This window comes from Heloderma suspectum, chromosome 10 (assembly GCF_057233095.1).
Source record: "Heloderma suspectum isolate Gila_16-S chromosome 10, 16-S_ref, whole genome shotgun sequence".
NCBI classification, from domain to species: Eukaryota; Metazoa; Chordata; class Lepidosauria; order Squamata; family Helodermatidae; genus Heloderma; species Heloderma suspectum.
Window position 1 is genome coordinate 35379622 of NC_139467.1, and position 21512 is coordinate 35401133.

At 47.6% G+C, this 21512-nt stretch overlaps 2 protein-coding genes across 4 annotated transcripts in view; both read left to right on the plus strand.

Annotated features, from left to right (window-relative positions):
* The first annotated feature begins 12766 nt into the window (after window positions 1–12766).
* Window positions 12767–20148, plus strand: LOC146338112 (interferon alpha-inducible protein 27-like protein 2A). 2 transcript variants are annotated; one of them, XM_084815926.1, is made up of 5 exons: window positions 12767–12866; window positions 14922–14970; window positions 16285–16311; window positions 19038–19199; window positions 19856–20148. In XM_084815926.1, the coding sequence occupies exons 2-5, from the start codon at window positions 14925–14927 to the stop codon at window positions 19930–19932; spliced, it is 312 nt and encodes a 103-aa protein (XP_084672052.1). In that variant the 5' UTR covers window positions 12767–12866; window positions 14922–14924; the 3' UTR covers window positions 19933–20148. The 2 variants fall into 2 exon arrangements, with proteins under 2 accessions (XP_084672052.1, XP_084672051.1); XM_084815925.1 differs by having other exon boundaries at window positions 12767–12845.
* A 99-nt stretch (window positions 20149–20247) lies between these two features.
* Window positions 20248–21512, plus strand: part of SRSF10 (serine and arginine rich splicing factor 10) — a 38864-nt gene continuing 37599 nt past the window's right edge. For both annotated transcript variants that reach the window (XM_084815915.1, XM_084815920.1), the window contains exon 1: window positions 20248–20379. In XM_084815915.1, coding sequence (XP_084672041.1) covers window positions 20298–20379 — 82 coding nt within the window. In that variant the 5' untranslated portion in view covers window positions 20248–20297. The remainder of the gene's footprint in view (window positions 20380–21512) is intronic.

Consider the following 21512-nt stretch of genomic DNA (forward strand, 5'->3'; position numbering starts at 1 on the left):
AAATGTATTTATTTATTTATCACAGTGATATCCCCCCTTTTTCCTCTGGCAAGGAACCCAAGGCGGCTTACATGATCCTTCTCCTCTCCATTTTGTCCTCACAGCAACCCTGTGAGGTAGGTTAGGCAGAGAGTGACTGGCCCAAAGTTGCCCAGTGAGCTTTAGGGCCATGTGGGGACTAGAACCTGGATCTCCTGAGTCCCGGCCCAACACTCAAACCACTACGCCACACTGGCCCTCAGTTGAGAGAGGGCTCTGGGAATTGTAGTTCTGTGAAGGTGCTAAGGAAACCCATGCAAGCTAATATCCCTAGGCCACCCTTTCCCAGCCTGGGGGGCGCCAGTTGGGGCAGGCTGCCTCACCTTCATCACCACGGAACACCAGTTTCCAGGGTGCCTCATTTGGGGTGCACGACAATGACACAAAGGTGAAAGCAGCAGAGGCTGGTGGCTCCGATGTCAGTGGGGCGATGAATCCGCTCCAAGTTTCAGTCAAAACCAGTCAGAACTCTAAAGAAGCAAAGGACCTTGGAGAGCTCCTTTAGAGTTCTGTTCTGACTGAAACCTGGAGTGGATTCACTGCTCCACTGACATTGGAGCGAGCAGCCTCCACTGGGTTAAAGTGCTTTAAATGTGTAGTGTAGAAATTGCCCAGAGACAAGAGACGTGGCCTGTTTTATTGAACCAGGTTGTACCAGCATGTAGAAGAGTGTGTATGTTCCCTTGAATCATAGCAACATCTTACCAGCAAGGGACTGGATGAGAGCTGCATTTACAAATGCTCACAACAGTCCTGCAAGGCAGAGCACTGTTATTTACCCTGTTTTGGTTTGCCAAAGGCCACTCTGCGACCTCAGTGCTAGGCTGCAGGTTTTTTGGTCTGTGAAACACACCACAAACTCGGAAATGTATGGATGTCAACCACAGATTGGTTTTTGATCCGTGTTTGGGTCAGGAGGTACGAATTGGGTAAATTCTGGTTAAAAAAAACACTGAAACTAATTTCTCATAACACCCCAGCACCTAAGAACAGCCCATGTGGAACCACCGTTTTAATTATGCCTCTAACCATTGCAGAAGAGCATTGCCTCAGCAGCGCTAAAGGACCCACATGCAAATAGGACCCTTGCGTGATGCGAAGGAGTATTTTCTTCTGCCCGTCCTGAATCTAGCACCAGTCAGACTTATTGGGGGACACTGAGTTGTACTTTTAAGAGAGAGGGAGAAGATGCTCCATCCCCAGAGAGGCGACAACTTCTGTCGGAGAAGGGAACACTCACACGACATACCACAGAAAAGGGGGTGCAGAGTAGGAGGTGACAATGTGTCGATGGAAGTCACCCAGAAGACAGGAGAGGGCTTTGGAAGACACCTCTCCTTGGGTGTGGATGAGGCCCAGCGGAGGCTGGTGGCTCCGATGTTGGTGGGGTGATGACTCCGCTCGGGGTTTCAGTCAGGACTCTAAAGGAGCTCTCCAAGGTTGCACCTTGGAGAGCTCCTTGAGGGTGCTCACTGAAACCCAGAGTGGATGCACTGCCCCACGTGCATCGGAGCCACCAGCCTCCACTGATAAGCCCATTCCTGAGGTTGAAGACTGATGGGTGCTGAAACTCCTGAGGTCTCAGCAAGGGAGAACATGTCCATTTCAGAGGGGGCTGCCACCGGTTTCTGCCTTAGCAAAGCGAGGGCCTGGGTGGTCAGACTACGGGAAGCCTGGGCACGAATGTCCTGGCGCGGGCTGGCAGAACAACTGCATTCTGTGGCTTTTACTGATTTGCAGCTGGGTGAGCAAGGGCCAGCAGATGCAACTGGGACTAACTGGGCTTATCTGCAACCGATGGGAGGAGATACCAGGTCCTGGGTGGCCTCAGAAGTCCAATGTTTGCCACGCTAGCTCCTGGGAGCAAGTGTGGAGTCCTGCCTGGAGCAGACAGGCCAGGAAGCCAAGCGATTTCAGTGGAGCTGGGCCGGCGTGTGGGGACTGGAACCAACATAACGCAGCCAAAAACGAGGCTGATTGGAGAAACAGAACATGGAGGGCTTGGAGCCCTGGGTTTTTATCGGGTAAAAACAAAGGCTGCAAAGGGACCATAGGTGTGAAACTTGACAAACCATGAAGGAAGGAAGGTAGGTAGGAAGACTGCAGAGTCAATAGCAGTTTCGGCTTGTCACAAAAGGTGCGGAGGACTCATTGCAAGAGCCATCCTGGATGCGGAAAGGGTGTAATCAAGGTGATGTCTGCACCCAAAGGTTATTCAGAGTGGATAACTCTCCAAAGATTGGGAAACTCCTGGTTTGCAACCACACCTGTCCTTTGATCATACCTGAGGAGATCACTCCAGGACTGAACTGTGCTGGCATATCTGCTCATCCAATTATCATCCCCTCCACCTGGGGCTCTGGACTGCATGCAGTTCTGATCTGAAATCTAGCCTTGCCCATGTGACTTTTAGAAAGGCTGTGACACCCCACGAAAGTTGCCAAATACCTCAGGAGCTGGAAGTACCTGCTCTACTACCAAGCAGCTTAGCAACTTCTTTTTCAGAAATGCATTTCCTCTTTGGGGTTGATGCATAAGTGTCGACCCTGTTCAGAGGGCCTTTCCAGCTAACCCCCACCCCCAGCAACCCTACGCATGTCTACTCAGGAGTAAGTCACATTGCGTTCCAGGTAGGACTATATTGAATTGCAGCTTTAGGGCTTTTCCACAGGGAGTTTTATCCTGCTATTGAGATTTTGTATATACATAAATTCACACATCCAACAGAATCATCCCTACTAGGCTGTTTGGGCTTTGGCACATATTTTCCTTGCTGCCAAGGCAAATTTTGCTACCTGGGCAGTGGTGAAAGCATCAGTGCCAGAAAGAAGGACACATATCTGTTCCAAAGGCATTCTATCTGAGAGGTACTGGAAAGTGATGGCAGGAAATGTATGCCTGGGATGGCCATAGAGAGGACATCTTAGTAAGTAATGAGAGACATCCTCAACCTCCCCAGACCCACAGATACAGAGTCTCTGATGGACTCGGGTATTGTCAAATCTTCCCTCCAGGAAGGCAGAGGGCATGCATTGTAGACCCAATGCTGTAAATGATTTCCATAAGTGGGGCACAGTCAGAGTTGTAAAGTAACTCTCCATACCAAATGACGTCTTATATAATGGCGGGTACCAGCAAGAATAGGGCATTTGTGAGATTGTAACTAAATCTATCCACTTTTAATAAAGATAATTTTTGTCTTTAAGCCTCTGCTTTACTCTATCAGAAGCAAAAGAAGGAAAGGACTAAGTATCAATTCCATAAGCTTGCAATATAGGTCTGGTCAGGTTTACCTAAGACTTTTGGGATGGGGTCTGAAGTTGCTCTTGAAAGCATTTTTTTGGAAGGCAGGAGTCAGTCATATGGGTCAGCTTGAGCCAATACACAGCGAGAACAGCATGAATAGAGGTTTTAACTGAAATCAATCCCACTTCTACCCTTAGAAGTGCCCCAGGTGTACACCAGGGGACAGTTAAGAGAGATCTCATAAAAGAGTTCTGAACCACATCAAAAATAGAGGCATTTGTGTATCCCCATACCTCTGCCCCATACGTCAGTTGTGAAACTACCTTCTTCTGAAATATCTCAACTGCAGGGGCAACCAAGCTTCCCCCTTGTGATCGAGAGAACTGAAGGAGAGATTGAGTAGTCTGGAATGATTTCAGCTTAATTACATCTAGGTGTTGTCTCCACGAAAGTTGGGCGCTGTAGTTAAGGCCCAAATATCTAAAGTTGTTCATTTGTTCAATGGATTCATTGTCCAACTTCCACATATGTGTTTTCCTTTTCTTCCCAAATACTACAATTTTAGTCTTAGCATAGTTAATAGAAAAATGCTCTCTTGTGCAAAACGTACTCAACTTTCTCAAGAGCCTTCGCATACCAATTAATGTAGTGGAGATCATTGCAATGTCATCCACATATAGGAGGACTGAGAGTTTAACATCCTGAATAGAAGCTGGGAAGCATTCCACATCACTCAGTTCTTGTACAATTTAATATAAAAGTTAAAAAGAAAAGGGGCCAATAGACATCCCTGAAGCACCCCTTTATCAGTTGGGATGCTTTCTGATAACAATCCATTCGCCCCAAGCCTAACTCTAAGAGTAGTGTTGGAGTGGAGTATTTGGATTAAAAGAAACAGCCTTCGATCAGTGTTTGTGGCAGATAGCTTTTGCCACAAATGATCTCTGTCTACAAGGTCAAAGGCTGATCCACAAAAGTATCAAATAACTCTTTTCTATCATGCTGAGAGTATTTCTGTATTAGGTGATGGAGAACAAAACACTGGGCTACTGTAGATTTCCCCTTTGCAAACCCGGCCTATTCTTCAGCTAAAATCAAGTTTTCACCTGTCCATGACTCTAATTTGCATAAAAGATATTTAGTATATAATTTTGAAACAACATTAAGCAGAGTGATTGGTCTAAAATTATTTGGGTCTGCTTTAGAGCCCCTCTTGTGAATAGGAAGAACAATGCTCACTTCCCAGCCCTGGGGGATTTTTCCATGCTGGTTTATATAAGTAAACATTTTAGCAAGAATTGGGCACCACCAAGTAGAATTAGATTTAAACAATTCTCCAGGAAGCATATCCTCTCCAGGGGCCTTTTTAGGAGGCAGGGAGGCACTCAAATCATGCACTTCATCCCAGGTTATTGGTTCCCAATCAGGGCAGGAAGAGAAAGACAAGGAATCCCTGCCATGAAGGGGACCAGATGAGGTCCCAACAAAAGATTGTCTAAACAAGGCTGAAAAGTGAGCTTGCCACTGTGAGGAAGCAATTTGATTATCTAGCACCATGATGTCTCCTTGTCCCTTTTGTCACTAACATCCAGAATCTGGTTGAATCTCTTCTAGAATTGCCAGCCCTAGCTCCATCCAGGATTGTCATACATGCTCATTCTTTTTCTGGCACAGGAGATTTTTATACTCTTTGCGCAGGCTGATGTAGACGGTAACCTATTGAGATTGCTCATTCATGGAAGTTTGCAGGCCCTTTAGATGACGTCATCAACCTCTAGGGCGTCTCCTTCACTAAGTGACCTTTATTCCATTTTTTTAAAGATCGGAGATAATGAACGATCAAATTACAGCATTTTTGAGTTCTGCTTGAGTTCCCCCCTGATCAAGGAAAACTAGCAATCAGAGGAGCTAGACCACTGCGCCATCTAGCGGCTGTAAAATGAAATATATGGAAGACTCTGATAAAGGGGGAAAGGATGGGGGAAAGAGGGGGGATAGGAAATGCATGTAAAGGGAGTCCGTTGTGATCCTGCATTTAACATGGAAGCAGAAAGCCCCACTTTAAATACAGGATTTTAGGTGGGTGTAAAAATGCTCTTAGACATCTTTGGCAATTAAAGTGATGCAGCAGCTTAACATGCTTCAGAGTGTCAACTGGGGGCGGGAGGGGAAACAAAAGTCAGCCCCCAGCTGATCACTCAGGACGGAAGGCAGGAAGGAACGCTGAGCCCTGGGGGTGGGGGGAACAAAAGGTCAAACTTACCAATTTAAGACATTTTCTATCACTTAACCCCTCACTTCCCAACTCTCCACAGCCAGAAAAACCTTCTTGCTGCTGCCTCCCTATAAGATTGTTTCCATAGCTCTGATTTAGTCAACACCGTGGACACGTTTTTGAGCCTTTTGTATACAATCAAGAGACCCTGGGCAGAATCACATGGCTGTTTGTCTTGACCTGTTTTCCCGTCTTTGCCTTCCTGGGTTCCTTAAGGTGACATCCAAGAATGTTGCCAAATACCTCAGGATCTAGAAGTGCCTGCTCTACTACCAAGCAGCTTACCAACAAATGATATTAGGTCAGGGGTCTTCAACTGGTTGGCTTTCAAGCTATTTTCTCCCTCTGCAAGTGAAAGGAGTGATTCCTTCATTCACTTGCATGGGGAGTCCTCTTTACCAAAAATGACAGGAGGGGAGCAACAGAGTCCTTGGTGGTGGGGGGTTGGCAGGAGGGCTTTTCTGTCACTTTTAAAGCCAATGGAGATGAAGGTACTTTTCCAAAATGCCTTATGTGCCCACAGGGCCCAAAAATGTTGGAGACCTCTGCATTGGATAAATAACAATATTTCTCGAAGCCCCATCCTATGCATTTCTACTCAGAAAGATGTTCAACTGAGTCCTATGGGACTTCTCTCATGTAAGTGTGCATAGGATTGCACCCTTAGGTGCCTAAACAAGCAAGGCATTCTACAATATAAAATATAGGGGGGAAAGACTAAGGTCTCTGCCCAAGGACTGTAATCTATTTGTGGGTCTGGGGAGGTCAAAGATGTTTCCCACTACTTACTAAGATGTTCCCTCGATGACCACCCTAGGCATACATTTCTTGCTACTGTTCTCCACTCCCTGTCAAATAGACCCCTTTTAGATGAGACATGTGCTTTTCTTTAGGTACTGATGTTTTTACTACTGTCCAGGTAGCAAAATTTGTCTGGGCAGCAAGGAAAATATGCGCCAATTCTTGAAAGATTTAGGAGGGATGTTTCTGTTGGATGTGTGTGTGTAGGTACGTATGAATAGGTGGCTGTACTGTTTTCTTCTGTATACTGTGGCGGCCTATGGCTCCAAGCAATAAAGTTACTACTAATACTAAAATAATAAACAGACACAGAAAGGGAAGTCAAGACAATGGAAGAAGGACACAGTGAGTTATCTCTGTAAACATCCATATTTTCTGGACTGAAAGAAGATAGCACAGGCTTGCACAAAACGCATGTTGATACATCATTCAGTGCAACTCAATGGATATCTGGGGTGGGTGGGGGTGTTGCAACTGACAAGAGCTGGGAAGCATCCAGCTGGGAATAAATCACCCCTAGTCAATGACGGTGAAAATGTTCCTGATAACCTAAATGGGGACAGGGTGGGACAGGGCAGAACTAGGCAATGAGCATACAGTAGGGCAGGGGTGGGCAAGAAGGTAGATCTGGATCTACTGGTAGCTCTCTGGATAGTTTGCAGTAGTTTGGGAGTAAGAAATCCTTGCCAATGGTTAAATTGCAGCAAGTGTGCACATTTCTATATGAGACTTTTATCCCACTCCTGCTTAGCTCCTTTATATGTGCTTTTCCCCCAAGCGGTTTCTTTCTCAGCCTTTCTATATGTTTCATTATACAACCACTAGGTGGCTCTGTGGTATAGAAGAATTGCACAATTACACCAGACTCTCATTCCGCCATTTTGAAATAATACCAGGCTTTCCTTATTAGGGAGGGGGAAAAAAGCGATAATAGTTGCAAAGCATGGGAGAGACCCTGGAGAATGACAGTGTTGTGTAAAGGACCTGCCAACTACCGTGAGTGAGCAATCATGAGCGCACAATAAAAGCCTCATGTAGAAAGGCTCAAATGACTCCCCTTCCCAGCTAAATTATACTGCTGAGATTAAGAAAGCTTGGGGTAACCAAAAGTGGATTTTTGTGGAGCAACCAATGAGCTCCATTCAATTCAGTTCTGGTAGTCAAAACAAATTCCAGGGTTCAGAATCATATAATTCAAAGTGTGGGTCTTTCACACCAAGCAAAATAGTGGATCTCAGTGTTATGTTTGTTACTAAATCCCCTATGATTTTTCAGGTGATCAGACTGCAAAAATCACAGAACCTGGCAGGGAGGAGTTGAGATACGCACACAAAACATTTGAAAGGGAGTTTAAGGATTTATTGAAAGACTCTAAGGGCACAATCCTATGGCTGTTAGACAGTGTCTAGGATTTCTGGGAACCTGACCTCCTGCCACCTCACAGGCAGCGCAGTTCTTCCCTGGCTCCGTGCTCATAAGAGCAGTGTGGGGCAGGCAAAAAGGGGGCATTCCTGGGGGCGGGGAGCGGAGGAGACTGCGGAAGCATTGTTATGTTTCCTCTGTGTCATCCAGCCTCCCCACCCCACACTCCAAAGTCCCCACTTAGACAGCCAAGATCGGCCATCTAGTTGCAAATGCATATCTTCTCCATGCTCTGTCCACTCTGCGTTGGATAGTTGGCCGCCTCTGAGTTCAGAGGCAGCCAACTGTACCCATAAGATTGTGCCCTAAGTGGAACCCACATTTCCAAATACAGTGAACACCTTGTTGGCATATACAGCCCCAAATTCCCAAAGTATGTGGTATGGCAATACGGAGATAGATCCCTGATATCTAAGCACACTGGACAGCAAATATTTCTCCCTCATATTTGCCCAGAAGACCCCCTACTCTCACACATGAGCTATTATACAGGCCAGGTACTAATAGCTCTGGGATGCCTGGACCAAGGAAGTTGACAGGGGCCACTTTGTCAGGTACAAATGTTCACAAAAGCTCCCCCCTCCGTTATGTTCCAGGGGTCTTTTATACCTTTCTTCAGATATAGGAGGGAATGACATGAATGGACTTTGATGCTATACTTAATGCTGCCAGTGTTGGCCATCTCTGGTATCAGCAGCTGTTGTTGCAAAGGACCTTGCCTCCTAGTGATGCCATGGTCTGTCCAAATGGGCACAAATTGGCTTCCTTGGTTATTGTAACTTCTCACTTCATGTCGGCATCCCTCCCATATCTGGCTCATTTCCATTGTGCTTGGATATCCATAGCCTTCCTGCATATGCATCACCACTAACATTCCTGGACGTTTAGGGCTCTCTCGACTGGAGAGTAACCAACCACTCACCATTCACCATTCACCCCTCCCCACATTCCCTCATTTGAAACATCAAGAAACGACAACAAACAATGCTGTTCAGGACGACTGTCTCAAATGCAGGCTCAGCAGATGAGTTATACAATTTAGTTACAAATTGTATTGACACATATAGGCATACAAACAGATTCTGGGTTTACTGGGTGTTCACTGGACAACTTTCAATAGTTTAAGGCTGGGGTGGGTGGGTGGATCCTCACCACAGTGGAATGAGAAGTGTGTTGGAGTATTATGAGGGAACTGAAGGAACTGCACTGGCTGCCTATCTGCTACGAGGCCAGGTTTAAGGTTTTTGTACTAGTGTACAGCCCTAAACAACTTGGGACCAGGATGCCTCAGAGAGCACCTTCTCCCTTACCAACCTGCCTGGTCACTGAGGTCATCAGAGGACATGTTCCTGGTGGTTCCACATGGACCTATGGCCTGGTTGGAGTCCACCTGGAGAAGAGCCTTCAGCGTGGCGGCCCCCTTTCGTTGGAATTCCCTGCCCTGGAGGTCAGGCAGGCACCAACACTGCATTGTTTCCGGTGCCTCCTGAAAACAGCGCTGTTCTAGGAGGCATTCCTTAACTGACCAGTTACAGTTTTTGTTGGCATTGTGTTTTTGTTGTTGTTGCAAGTGTAATTTTAATGTGGTATTTTAATCTTTTTATGCTCTTACTGTTTTATCCCTTGTATTCATCACTCTGTTCTAGATATCGAGTGGTATATAAACATTGTAAATAAACAAACAAATAAATAAATAACCTGGATTTTCATGCCATCCCGATCTGAGTATGCCCCTATCACTTTCCTTTCTGGATCTCCTAGGATGGTTTCCCAAGTAGGCAGAGACATGTTTGATACACATGTCAATTGATACACACAGAGATTTTATTATTGTATTTTGATACATTTTTGATACACCTTCTGGGAAGGAGAATGTGATTTCAATTCGTTAGCACAAGCCCACTTGTTTTGTCTGGGGGCTGGAATAGACTACTACCGGGGCGCTTTTATCTGTACAAGGAAGACATCAATCATTGTTAACAAGTGCTTTATGAGTTCTTTCTCTTCTGTTTCGCCCAAGTCCCCATTCAGTGTATAAAAGAACAAAAACATTTCACACACACCGTTCATGTGCCTTTTCGTGTACGAAGTCGGACACAAAAGCAGGCAGAAAGACTATCATCGTGCTCTCCCGTTTTTTTGTGAACGCAAGCTTTTAACTCTTGAGAAATCATTCTATTATACTAAGGTAGCATCTAGCAGACATCTCATTGTTTACATAATGTAGAAATGCACTTTTCTTTCAGTGCACCCTCAGGCAGAGTCTCCTTTCTCAAAAACAAAGTAGATCGTGGAAGCATGAAATCTATCCACCCTTGCAGTAGGGCATGATAACAAAAGAGGCCAAAGGGCGGTAGGGAAAAATGCACATGCCAGGGACATTTGGAGAGGGACACAGTGCAAAGGTGTTTCCATGCTAATGCACCTTGGAGAGCTCCTTTAGAGTTCTGACTGGTTCTGACTGAAACCCTGAGCAGTTCCACCACCCCACTGACATCGGCGCCACGAGCCTCCACTGTTTAAATGACTTGATAGCTGTAGTGGGCATAACAGAAAGTTGGTAGTCATTAGATGCAAATTTTATAAGATGGAGATCTAAATAGCGTGATGTATGTGCACCCCACTTCTGAGTGGTGAGACTTTGGGGGGGGGTTTCCAGTGCTCACTCAGGATAACTCACTTCCCAACTCTCCATGGCAAGAAGAACCTTCTCTCCGCTGCCTCCCTAGAAGATAGTTTCCATAGCCCTGATTTCTTTTTTTTCTTTGCTTGAAAATACTTTTTATTTTATTTTTATCTTTATAAATGAAATAAACAGTACCAACAACCTAATCGGTAACTACAGTTTCCCAACAATACAATATTCTTAGGAGGACACAGCAATAACGAAAAGGAGAAGGGGAAAAAAATTATAAAAGGATTAAATTTAAACTCCAGTACACACGGACTTCAGATCCCATTCTACTTAAAAATTATACCTATAACATTGGCAATATTACAATTCAATACAGCATAAATAATCAACCTTACATTTCAATATCATATCATCAGTCTTATAGCAAGGAAGCAGGCCTACAATCCATTTCCAGTAACCATATATTGCCCTTCAGTTAGCATATAATAGTAAGGCTTAACAATTTAACCAGCCAAAAATCTTACTAACCAGTCTCATAGCTCTGATTTCTGATCCTTTAGTCAACACTGTGGACACCTTTTTGAGTCTCTTGAATACAATCAAGAGGCCTAGCAACTCATTTCCTCTGTAAATTAAAGCAAAGGCTCTCATGGTTATGAGGGAGGGAATTGAATATTAGCTAGTATACATGATTTCATAAGTAACGAAGGTTGGAAAGACTGAAGGCAAAAGGAGAAGGGGACGGCAGAGGAAGAGATGGCTAGACAGCATCACCGATGCAATGAATATGAACTTGAGCACGCTCCGGGAGAGAGCGCAGGACAGGAAGGCCTGGCGTGCTATGGTCCATGGGGTCACGAAGAGTCGGACACGACTGAATAACAACAACAACAACTGACCTTTGCAACAGCAGCCTGATCTATAGATTTTGGGTTGGATCCAAAATTAGTCATACTTAGCGTAGACCCATTTGGCCTGGAATCACCTTCTGACTAGACTTGCCTGTTAAAAGGACATTGCCTGATTATGTTGGACATCTCTGTCCATTATAGTAAAAATATATATTTTAGCTGACGTTTCTGTTCTGGCCGAAGTTTGTGTTGTGAAGAAACAATCCAAAAAGCTTTATTAATTAATAGCATTGTAATCCCACTCTTTCACCAAAAAGGTTCCCAAGGTGGCTTACAAAGATAAGGAATAAGACAGTCCCTGCCTGTAGGTTTACAATCTAAATGACACAACACAAAAGAAAAGGGGACTGGGGAGGAGGAGGAAAAAAGCAAATTCAGGCACTGGATTCTACAAAATTCAGCAGGCCATGGACACAGTGGAAGGGCTGCTGCTTCCCCTCCCTCTGACACCCTCAGAAGTGACAGGTGGTAGCGGGAGGGAGGGGCCCCGTCGGCTGGCGCTGTATCCAGGCCCGAAGGAGGCCTGCTTTCCCCCACCTGGGGCTCTCCAGATGCGTTGGACTGTGACTCCCATCATCTCCAGCCAGGCTGGGAAAGGCTGCTTTAGGTTATGCACTCATCAAGCATGTGGTCAGGACACAGATGAGTCGCTCACAAAGGGAGATGCAAAAGGCAGATGTGAAACCCCGTATCTTTCCAAACTGTCCATTCACACAGCCAAAGGGAAAATAAAGAGTGCCTTGAAAGCCAGCAGTTAGGGAATGGAGTGGGATCGCCTGGAGTCCGCCAGCTCTTCCCAAAGACCATGACTGGCCATCGAGATTCATATCTGGACCTTCTCTTCTGAACGCTTGTAAGCAGACACTTGATGAACCGCCTCAAGAAACCTGGAGTCATGCTCATCTGTCTGAACACATTTTTTCTTCATGACCAACTGTGCTTTGCAGAGCTCAAGTTCCAAACAACAGATCTGAAGCATGCTCGGATGAGACACTTTGTAAAGAAAACAAGGGCTGCCAGCTAACACATTTGAAATCCTTACTGGAGGACCTTCAAATTCTTAGGGGGTTTGGTTCAAAAGGTATCATACCTGGTACGGAGGCCTTTTCTACACTAGCACGAGTACAAGAATTCTTGTATGTCTGGCAGTGCCAAAAGGCAGCTGTCTTGATACAAACATATTCATGTATTTATTTCAAAAAGGAAACAAGAACAACAATCAAGCATTTTAAACAACAGCAATCTGGCATAATATTAAGCAGCATCCCCAAAACACCCAACTGAGGTTGGCTTTGATCCTCAGGCAAGTTCTTAAATAAACAAGCGAGGAAGAGAGATTCGTTTTCGTTTCTTTCCTTTCCTTGGTAAAAGCTGGGAAACGGAAACCTAAACTGAATCAGATGGGTGGGCCCTGAGCAACACTTAAGAGCCAGGGCCAGAGCAACTGGGCCACCTCTCCCACTGCAGGGAATCCAGAGTCAAGAGGCCTTCCGTCTGGGAAGCTGCAGAAAACGAAGTAAGTCCAGGGAACAGGGATGTAAGTAGCAGCTTCGGGCAGAGTTTATTTTATTTTATTTTATTATTAAATTTATTAATCGCCCATCTGGCTGGTCACCCAGCCACTCTGGGCGATGTTCAACATACCATAAAACAATTTAAAACAATAAAATTCTACCATAAAAAAAATTTTTTTAAATACCCTAACCCACCCCAAATGCCTGCCTGAACAACCACGTTTTTAATGCACGATGGAAGCTCATTAAAGAGGGGGCATGATGGAGTTCCCTAGGGAGGGAGTTCCACAGAGTGGGGGCCACCACAGAAATGGCCCTCTCCCTCGTCCCCACCAGTCTAGCTGTCCTGGCTGATGGGACAGAGAGAAGGACATCCGAGGCTGATCTTGTTAAGCGGACTGTCTGGTGTTGCTGGAGGCGCTCCTTAAGATAGGCTGGGCCGGAACCATATAGGGTTTTAAAGGTCAAAACCAACACCTTGAATTTGGCCCGGAAAACAACTGGTAACCAGTGCAACTCCTTCAGCACTGGAGTGATGTGATCTCGCCGGTGGCTGCCTTTAATCAGGCGAGCCGCCGCGTTCTGTACCAGCTGCAGCTTCCGAACCGTCTTCAAGGGTAACCCCACGTAGAGCGCATTACAGTAGTCTAAACGAGAGGAGACCAGAGCATGTACTACCGATGGGAGCAGATGGTCGGGAAGGATGGTCGAGTTACCTTCGAGAGAAAGAAATCAAGAGAAGTTGGATGGATGGTGCTGCAGCCATTTCCCCAGCTTCCCGTTCAACGTATTTCTGGGCCTGTGGGCACATTTTGCATATTAACGGTGTTCCCTGGGCACCACCAGAAGCAGCTGCTGTTGGGGGTCAACACAAACATATTGGGAGAGGTGACCTCTGTGTGGATGCACGTTCTTTCCCTTTGGTTGGTTCTCTCTCTCTCTCTCTCTCTCTCTGGGTGTTTCCAGATGAGGCTTTCATTGTGCCCACCATCCTTCCTCAGTCAGATAATTGTATGAGGGGGTGCGGGTCCAGATCCAGACCTCTTCCTCTTCCCCTCATAGCTCTTCACGCCAGTTTCTTCATCTTTTTTTCTTACCACAGTAAGAACAGAAAGATGGAATAGGTGCACAGTGTTTTCTGAGTGTTTGCACTATGGCCCCTCTGCCTGGAAGCAACCTCGCTCACTCGCTCTGGCTGCTGTCTCTCAGTTTACAAATTGGTAGGAATAACAATCATAACTGTAATTATGAAAAATCACGGTAGTGTTGAAAATGGAGAAGCAAAACAATGAAACTGTTCCTTACCTTCGAAGCTTTAAAGACGCCTTCCCCACCCCAGCGCCTTCCAGAGGCATTGTATTCCCATTTCCACCAGCCCCAGCTAATGGGGACACTGATTGGGGGTGATGGGACTTGTAGTCCAACACATCTGGAGGCCACCTGGTTGGGGGAGGCTGCTTGAAGACACTGGGAGTGTGAAAGTTTTATGCCAGTGGCTTTCCAATGGAATTGCAGGGCGTCTTCTACAGGCACTGGCAATTTTGCTGAGTGCCTGTTGGTCAAGCCTGCTGGGCTTCAAGGAAGTGGAGGCCGGTGGCTCCGATGCCAGTGGGGCAGTGAATCTGCTCCAGGTTGCAGTCAGAGCTCTAGCAGAGCTTCACAGCTGGGATGGCTCCTTTAGAGTTCTGGCTGAAACCCAGAGCAGATTCACCGCCCCACTGACACCGGAGCCACCAGCCTCCACTGCTTCAAGGTTAACCTGCATGGACTGAAAGTGCCCCGCCCTGAGAACACGCTCAGCACTCCCACAGCTGCACCTTGCAGGGGCCGTCCAGCAGCGCTGGGCAACTTGCCTTTCAGGGAAGCCTGGCGTCCGTCGTGCATCTTGTAACTGCAGAGCCCCTGTCCAGCTTCTGAGGAACCTCCGTGTTCCCCGAAACATGGGTTAAAAACGCTGTTTTGTGGAAATCGCCAAAGCAGGGCAGAGTAATGGTTGAGTGACTTCTGGATGCGGTGGGTGGCTGGCTGTCAGTTGTAGGCCGCACTGCCCTAACGGAGTTTCTGGTATATATCTGCAGGATATGCCTTCCATCCGTTCTAGGACATCAGACAACATGAGTGCTGCCGGTAAGAGCTTGTTTACCTTCTTGAGGATTGGCGGTAGTTGTTGTAATTTTCTAGCCCAGAGCAATTTTCCTGAACTTGCGTTATCCTATTGTGACCCCCTCCCCAATTGCCCACCCCACTACATTAAAACTGGGAGGCACATTTCATGGCAAGTGCCCGCCTTGTGATTTGCAGATAGCGCGGTGAATGTTTCCTCCTGGATAAGTCCCACGCGTCTCTCCTTTGCTCGGGGAGAGGTTCTGCTTTCTGGGCGGTGGTGAGGCGCTGCATCAGGGCGGCCTGGGGCATTCCTTGACATCACGGTTGTACCTCATGTGAAGTATTTACTACTTTATATGCACCGAGGTCTCTAATGTCTTATTTATAGTTAGATATTATTATTATTAATACTATTAGCAATATTTATATAAATTGTTGTTGTTCAGTCGTTCAGTCGTGTCCAACTCTTCGTGACCCCATGGACCATAGCACGCCAGGCCTTCCTGTCCTCCGCTCTCTCCCGGAGCGTGCTCAAGTTCATATTCATTGCATCGGTGATGCTATCTAGCCATCTCATCCTCTGCCGTCCCCTTCTCTTTTTGCTTTCAGTCTTTCCCAGCATCGGGGTCTTTTCCAGGGAGTTTTCTCTTCACATTAGGTGGCCAAAATATTTGAGCTTCAGCTTCAGTATCTGTCCTTCCAATGAGCACTCAGGGCTGATTTCCTTTAGGATGGCCTGATTTGACCTCCTTGCAGTCCAGGGGACTCGTAAGAGTCTTCTCCAGCACCACAGTTCGAAAGCATCGATTCTTCGGCGCTCAGCCTTCCTTAGAGTACAGCTCTCACAGCCATACGTCACTCCTGGGAAAACCATAGCTTTGATTATACGAACCTTTGTCGGCAAGGTGATGTCTCTGCTTTGCCACAACAAGGCAGTAATCCGTGAAGGGGAATATTTATATACTGCTTCTCATTGAACAGAGCCTCGTGTGGCGCAGAGTGGTGGGCGGCAGTATTGCAACCGAAACTCTCCCCACGACCTGAGTTCGATCCCAGCAGAAGCTGGGTCCCAGGTTGCCGGCTCAGGTCGACTCAGCCTTCCATCCTTCCGAGGTCGGTAAAATGAGTACCCAGCTTGCTGGGGGGAAAGGTAGTCACGACTGGGGAAGGCACAGGCAAACCACCCCGCTACAGCCTGCCATGAAAACGCCAGCGCAAGCGGCGTCCCTCTAGGGGTCAGTAATAGCCCGGTGCTTGCACAGGAGGAACCTTTCCTTTCTCATTGAACAAGTGCCTCTTATCTAATACAAGTGCCTCTTTTCTTCGCCTCTACAGTTGTCTTGGGGGCAGTAGCTGGTGCCGGTAAGTTCACTATTTTGAACCTCTAAATGGTCTATTTGTATCTTCTTTAGTAATACAGTTGGCAACTGGACGGGTTTGGGTTACTAAGAGCAGTACTCGGCATGGGGCAGACCTGTTGCTCTAGGAAAAAAGGGGTAGCGTACCTCCTCTGTCCTTTCCTAGCACTGCTGGAGCCTTAGATGGCCCTTCCTTTGACTCCATCCTTGCTTTGAATCAGCTGCAGATCTGGTTAATACGAAACATCTGCGTAGCACCTTCAAGTATTCAAGGTGCTTGATGTGCATCATTCTATTTATTTTTATTTATTCCCTTTCTATAGCCGAAGCTCTCTGGGTGGTTCACAACAATTAGAACCATAAAATACAGCACGATAAAACATAATATGAAACTCTAACAGTTTAAAACTACAGTATCAAATCAAAACAAAACCCAGCAGCAATGTAAAGATTTAAAACACAGCTAACAGATTTTTAAAACGAGAGAAATTGAAAGACTAAAATGCCCGGGAAAAGAAGGTCTTCACCTGGTGCTGACAAGACTACATCATAGGTGCCTGGCGAGGCTCTCGGGGGGGTGGGGGCACGCCACAACCGGGGTGCCGCGATGGAAAAGGCCCTCTCTTTAGAAGCCACCTGCCTCACTTCATTTGGCGGGGCGCCTGGAGAAAGGCCTCTGAAGACAATCTCGGGGTCTGGGCAAATACATATGGGAGGAGACGATCCTTCGTTTAGGGCTCTGAATGTTAATACCAGCACTTTGAATCAGGCGTGGAAATGGGCAGGCAGCCAGCGCAGATGGGAAAGCATTGGCATAATATGACCACGATGGCCACTTGGCCAGTCCCCGCTAACAGTCTCGCTGCCCAGTTTTGGACCAGATGAAGTTTCTGGATGGTTTTCAAAGGCAGCCCCACGTATGATGCACGGCAGTAATCCAATGAGAGGCTATTAGAGCATGGGTCACTGTAGCTAGGCTCTCTCTGTCCGGGTAAGGATGTAGTTGTATATTAGCCTAAGCTGATAAAAGGGGCTTATCTATTTGTAATCCTTACAACAACCCTGTAAGGGAAGCCAGTATTGTTTTCCTCATATTGCAGACGAACGCTGAGGCTGGGAATGTGTTCATAGCAGAGGCAAGAGACATACCTATGGGCCTCCCAATTCATGGCTCAGTCCCTTAGGGCACAATCCTATGGGGAGAGTCGGCCGCCTCTGAACTTGGAGTCGGGCCGACTGTCCAATGTGGGCTGGGGTGGAGCATGGAGGGGGCCATTTGTGGCTAGGTGGCCGATTTCAGCTGTCTAACCGGGGCAGGGTGTCTGGGAGGGAGGCCGGACAGCGCATAGGAAGTGTTGTAACGGTACTGCCACGATCCCCACCCCACCCCCAGGAACACCCCCTTTTCACTCTTACAAGCACGGAGCTGGGGACAAACCACGCCACCTACGAGGCAGTGAGGGAGGGAGCGGGGAGCTCTGGGAACTGAGCTGGGCTCCCAGAAACTGAAAAATCCTCCGGCTGTTTAGACGCTGTCTAGCAGCCACAGGATCACGCCTTTAGCGGCTGCATCAAGCCTGAAAGGGCTTCGGAAGAAGCATGAGGTATCGCTCAGCAACACTTCACACAAAAAAACTCCTGTTATTTATTTATATAAAATATTACAGGATTATTTAAAATATTTCAGGACTGCCCTTTAACCTAATGGATTTCAGGGCAGTGTGCAATAGCAAAAGTAAAATATAATAAAAACAGCATGTCATCATCCTTCATATGACATAAAACGGAGAGGCAACAAAATCATGGAACTGCCGATAGAACCCAATATACCATTTAGGCTCAGCCCGTGAGTAAAATGTGTTTCCTGCTGCGCAAGGAGCTTGGCGGCACAGCCCCTGCTTTGCATGCAGAAGGTCACGGGTTCGATCCCCAACATCTCCAGGTAGGGCTGGGAAAACTCCTGCCTGAAACCTTGGAGAGCCCCTGCTGGCAGCAGGGATGTCGCAAGCATCTGTTTGGGGGCTCGAGCTTGGTGGGTTCCCACCCGTTTGGTCCCCCAGATGCTAGTCCGCCCCCCCCCACGACCCACTGCTCTTGCTGAATCGGGCAAGCGTGGCAGCCCCCGCTCCTTGCCCTAGTGTTGCTCTCGGCAGTAGCAGCATGGGAGCTGAGATCCCCCTCGGTCCCCATCCCCCGCCTCTGCCGCCGCCATGCAACTGCACCCCTCTCTGCTGTTGCTCGGCAGAGTTGCTCTCAGTGGCGATGGCAGGATGGGAAGTGAGAGGGAAGCGCCATGCACATCTCTGTCGGTGCCCATCCTGCTGCCGCTGCTGCTGCTGACGAGAGAAGCTGCGCCCCTCCCTGCCGGCGCTCTGCAGAGAGGGATGCAGTTGCTCTTAGTGACGGCGGCGGGAGTGCTCGCCAGGCTTCTGAGAACCACCGACCGGCTTGCGATCCAGCAGGGGCGGGCAGTGGGCGGGGAACCAGCCAGCGGGTCGCAGGGTGGACTTGGGTGAGTTTGCAAATCCCTAGCTGCAAGTCAGTGTCGACAGTACTGGGCTAGACAGACCAATGGTCTGGCGCAATATAAGGCAGCTTCATAAGGTAGTGGTTCTTTTCTTGTAGGCCACCAACTAGGCAAGTTAGGGCATTATTAATGTGGACTAGTAGCTTTGGATTTAAAATTGCTGTGAAGTGGCATGTGGCCAACACAGTGTTCTTGTAATGCAGGAGTGGCCACAGTTGCTATCCCTGCCGTGGTGGAAGCCCTCGGTTACACTGGGACTGGAATTGTGTCTGGCTCTTTGGCTGCAAAGATGATGTCAGGGGCCGCCATTGCCAGTGGTGGAGGAGTGGCCGCTGGAAGCACTGTTGCTGTGCTTCAGTCGATCGGTAAGTCTGCCCCCTCTCTCGGAGTGTCAGGGCTGTAGCTGAGCCCATAGAGTCCCAAAGCAGCTCTGATTCTGAGGAGGACAGACAACTTGTGGGGGAGGAACTCTCTCAGACTTCAGAGGTGCAGCTGGAGGGGGAGCCCCCCCTTCTCACATCCCTGAGAGCAACAGTGAACCAGGCGTGGAAAGGGAGGGACAACCCGAGCTTTTAGATGCGAGGCGCAGACGCAGGCACAAGCGAAAGATCGCAGGGGCTGAGCTTCGGCACTCAGTCCGATTGGCTCAACGTCAACAGCTGCACCCAGAAGCACCATGGGAGGGGGAGATCTTCCCCTCCCACCCCTTAAGTTCAGAGAGTTGCCGCATTTTCCCCAGAGATCAACTGACGTCCTAACCCTTAGAAACCCCTAGATGGCTGTTCCTTTGTAGTTCCTCTGAGTCTCAAGCAATTAGCATCTGTATGCCTCATTAGGATAAATGGAATTAAAGCCTTGGAAAGCAGCCTTTTTGTCTGAGGGTTGATTCTGGCTATTGGAGAAGTCAGTGGGCAACAGGGGCATCCTGACATGGAGTGTGGTCCAGGCCTGGCAGGGCCAGCCTCTGCACCTGAGGATTTTTGTCTGGATAACTGTGTTCCCTGGTCTTCTTTCATCCCAGGTGCTGTTGGATTGTCCGCAGCTACCAAAACTGCGATGTCCGCTGGAGGGGCACTGCTGTCTCTCATCCTTCTTTAAGGACAAGACACAGAGGCCAGTCACCGTGGCCACAGGAAGAACAGCAACGCTTCACAAGGAAGAACTATTTTTCCCCATGAGTCCAGAGAACCCCACATTAACCCATATTTAGTTTCCCTTCATACTAATCCAAATGCATTTTACCAAAGTCTCTTCTACGCACTGGCTTAAATGTGCAAAAATAAATAAAGCTTCTAGCATTTAGAAAGACAAAAACAGTACTGACTTCTAATGAGAAAGCAGATTGGTGGCATCGTGCACTGCGCAGGGATAAGGCCTCCTACTTCAGGGGTGGGGAGGCATCAGGATTGTGGGATTGACTGTGTTTTTTTTTACTAGAACCCAGATTCACCAGTGGGAGCCAGATGCAAAATAGCGGCTCAGTTGGGCAGACATTAGGGCTGTGCACCACTTCGGTCCGAATACCAAATTCCGAAGCAAATCGAGGTGATTTAGACTGCTTCGGTTAGGGATGTACAAATCCCCTACCTCGCCATCAGCGGGGGGTCCGCTGGGGGGGTGATCTGTTCCTCCCCGCCAGAATCTGCACCTGCCGGCTCCGCTCCGCGGCGATTCTGTGGTGCTGCCGGCCGGCTCCTAAGCCCCAGTGATACGGCCGCCACTGTCGTATTGCTGGCTGGACTGACTAACTGCGGGCGCAGATGGCGTCCAGCATAGCCAAATACGCCATTTGCATCCCTGTTCCTTCGTGTGATAGGCTACGTAAATCTTTACAAAGCCTATCATGTCAAAGAGCAGGGACGCAAATGGAGTATTTGGCTACGCTGGACGCCATTTGCGCCCACAGTTAGTCAGTCCAGCCAGCGATATGGCAATGGCGGCCATATCGCTGGGGCTTTGGAGCTGGCGGCAGGCAGGATCCACTAGCGAGGACTTCGCGCCAGAGGAGGAGGTAGGAGATCTGATCCTCCATGGACTTCGGGGGGCAGGATTTAATAGAATCTGGCCTCATTGGGGTCCATGGAGGATTTCTCCAACATTCCTAGCTTCGGTCCAAATCCAAAGTTGTCTGAAGTAGGTTGGAGAGTGCAAAACAATTCTGAAGCCCAGAGAGCCGGTCTGAGCAAATATAACAACTTGCTAGAGAAGGGGCCAAAATGATCAGGGGGTTAGAACAACTCCTCTATAAAATGCTTTAATGTTTGGGCTATTTAATTTAGAAGAAAGCCCAATAAGGGGGGAAGGTTTATAAAATTATATGGAGTAGAGAAAGTGCAGCAGAGCAATTAATAAATAAGCCCCACAGAATTCAGTCAGTGTGACTTTTCCAGGTAACGTGTATTGCAATTTGCAGCCAAAGAGATGTTTAACCTTCCTTTCTTCCATTAATGAGAGCCTCAGGTCAGCGACAGATTCAAGACGGACACAAGGAAAGTACTTTTGTGCTTCAAAACCCCCCTACACCAGCAGTTAGGGATAGTGACCCCTAATGGTCACATTAAACACCTTCTGATTAGGATCTCTAATCCCATGTGTGGCTAACAGTTTTTTACCTTTTTAGTTTCTGAGAAAAGGAAATTTTATGCATGGCTAGCACAAAACCTTCTGGGCCAAACTGC

Coding starts and splice junctions, on each gene's coding strand:
- LOC146338112 (XM_084815926.1), top strand. CDS start 14,925: ATGCCTTCCATCCGTTCTAGGACATCAGACAACATGAGTGCTGCCG. Junction 14,971..16,284: donor AGACAACATGAGTGCTGCCG/GTAAGAGCTTGT, acceptor TCGCCTCTACAG/TTGTCTTGGGGGCAGTAGCT. Junction 16,312..19,037: donor GGGGGCAGTAGCTGGTGCCG/GTAAGTTCACTA, acceptor CTTGTAATGCAG/GAGTGGCCACAGTTGCTATC.